This window comes from Arachis ipaensis, chromosome B09 (genome assembly GCF_000816755.2).
Source record: "Arachis ipaensis cultivar K30076 chromosome B09, Araip1.1, whole genome shotgun sequence".
NCBI classification, from domain to species: Eukaryota; Viridiplantae; Streptophyta; class Magnoliopsida; order Fabales; family Fabaceae; genus Arachis; species Arachis ipaensis.
In genome coordinates this window covers 145,640,709-145,643,291 of record NC_029793.2, presented here as the reverse complement: position 1 = coordinate 145,643,291, position 2,583 = coordinate 145,640,709, and the positions used below count along the sequence as shown (strand labels likewise).

General features: G+C 42.2%; 1 protein-coding gene across 2 annotated transcripts in view; it reads left to right on the top strand.

Moving 5' to 3' along the window:
- Positions 1-2,583, top strand: part of LOC107619250 — a 3,415-nt gene extending 832 nt beyond the window's left edge. The window contains exons 3-7 of one of the 2 annotated variants that reach the window (XM_016321507.2): positions 30-118; positions 197-243; positions 337-425; positions 853-986; positions 1,469-2,583. In XM_016321507.2, coding sequence (XP_016176993.1) covers positions 30-118; positions 197-243; positions 337-425; positions 853-986; positions 1,469-2,119 — 1,010 coding nt within the window. In that variant the 3' untranslated portion in view covers positions 2,120-2,583. Of the gene's footprint in view, positions 1-29; positions 119-196; positions 244-336; positions 426-843; positions 987-1,468 lie in introns of both variants that reach the window. The other variant, XM_021111220.1, reaches the window with a different exon arrangement.

Sequence of the window (2,583 nt, the reverse complement as noted above, 5' to 3'; positions counted from 1 at the left end):
TTTTCGGTTTTAAAATTTTTGAAAAACAGAATATTTGATAGCTGATGATTTCTCAGCTGAACTAGCTGATGGACTGGCCTATGTAGCTGGTCATGACGAAGAATTCAGACCTGTTTTGGTAATCTCAGTACTTCATTTATCTGACTTGAATTGGTTTGAATTGTTTAATTTATTCTTTATTTTTAATTGGTGACAGATTTTCCGGATGAAACAAGACTATACCAAGTTACATTCTCAAAAACTGTAAGTTACCAAACACGAGAACAATTCTTTTTGACTATTCTTGATATCTTACTACAAGCTTTTAATTTTATATATTTTTTTGAATTTATGAAGGTTGACCCGTTTGCTGGTATTCACAATGGAGGTAGCAATTTCAACGATGCCAAAAAACGTAGAAGAATTTGTGATGCTTTTCGACGCAAGTAAGTAGTAGTATAGGTATAGTGCACATTGGTCAGTCACATGTCCCAAAATCCCTGTATTGCCCTTTGAAGCTAACATTAATTAATGAGAAAGAAACAAACAAAGGAGTAAAAGGGGAAATGAAATCAGGGGAGGGTGAAACAGAAAAGATTGAGGGATCAGAATCAATAAATGAGATAGCAGGGGATACAATGAATCCCGGCAGAGCCTGAATGGGTCGCAGATAATGTCCGGAGTGCCCCCCCTCATTAGTTGCCATGTTTACTGCTAAAGGGTAATATCGGGAATTGGAGTTGTTATTAATATTCTGTATATTGTTTCCTTAAATAATGGTATAGTGTAGTGAGTGTGGTGAATTTGTGATCCTCCTTTTTAGCTTGCACTAACACCCCTTTTAAGATGAAATAACAATATTAGTGGGGGCAGGCTTTTACAGGTCAGCATCTGCATTTATGAACATGTTGGTGGGAGCACTGAAAATAGTGGCGGAGTACTACCCAGGCCGGCTAAGCAAAGCGTTTGTGATAGACCCTCCCTCCCTTTTCGCATACTTGTGGAAGGTGAGAAAATAACTAACCAATTCAAATTCCTTACATGCCTAATTTTAGAAGTCTACCATGTACTGTTACCCATGTGCCACTTGCATGTATATATGTTTTGTTTGTCATGTGTTTGACCATCTTCAATATATATAATATGGAACGGACGGACCACTTCCTATCTCCGATCCTTTCCTTTTTAGGTCTGCCCCAGCCATCCACTACCACTTCCTACTTTTCCTTTTTCAAAAGCACATAATCATCATCATCCATTATTCATGCTATTACTCTATAAGATAAGGGAGAGCTTTCTACATTATCTCAAATTCAAATCTAACCACTAACCACTACACTCTTTGCCTTGTGATATTTAATATGTTTTCATGTGATTAGTTACTATTAAAATTTGACTATATGAAAAATAAGTACACATATGTAATATCTACCGTTTTGAAGATTATATCAAATTAAATTTAAATTTCACAGTACTTGTGCGGGTGCAGGGTGTTCGTCCGTTCGTGGAGTTATCAGCGTGGATAACAGTGGTGTCATCGTTGGAGTTCGAAGAATCCATGGACTTGAGCCACTTCGAAACGTACCCTCGAGCATCGTCCCTACGATTCGATCCGTCCACAATCAAATCAACGGCCAAGATTGGCTCCTGCTCCTCGTCCCGCTTCTCATTTACCGTATCCCACCACCTGGACTCCCTCAAGCCCTGGTACCTCAGCCTTACCGACACGTCAGCATCCAAGGTTGGGCCCACAAGCCCAGCACTCATCTCGCCACTCAACGCTCGCTCTCTCTCCTTCGCATCGCCCGTCGCCAGGACGCCACGTGGCAGCATCAACGGCCCAGCTGCCACGAGGAAGGACCTGTTCCCGTCGACGCCGATGCCGCAGCGCGTGACGGAGCCGCATCGAGCGGGAGTGGCGTCGTTCCTTCAGTCTCCGGCGGCGTTCTTCCGGCGAGAGGGGCAGGTGAGGAAGGGAGAGAGATGCAGGGAATCGTTCTCGGCGTACCTGAAGTTCTACCGTAGGCCGTACGACGAGATGGTGTACAGATCGAAGATGCGGCCCCCATTGGGTGGGCTCATCTCAATCGTTTCTCCACATCTCAGACGACGCCACGTGTCCATGTCACAGCGTTTTTGAATGAACTGAACATATACGACACCCGCAATTAACTCTTAATTGTTGCACCCTTTCTTTCTTCCTTACGTCTTTTTGAATGAACTCAACATATACTACTATTACTAAGTGGGAAATGGCACTCATTAAATTCGTTAATTACTACTGTAATTGTGATCCCCCAATTTGGTTTGAATCAAAAAACGACGACGTGCTGAGCGGGGTGTGAAATGGCGTGCATGTTCATAATTTATGGGAGCAAGGGAGCGTGGTCGAAACGGCGAAACTTTACTACCTCCTCTGGCCAAGGTTCAAAATGAAAACCACAACCACCGTTGTAATTTTAATTTTTCCACTTTTCTTTTTTGTTGCCTTATTACTTATTAGTAGGTAGTATAAATGGAATCTTTTGTAGCAACATGGGGGTTGGACCTTGTCTTTATAATAATAAGAGAAACAGGATGGGAGAACAAGTTTGAAATGTTGAA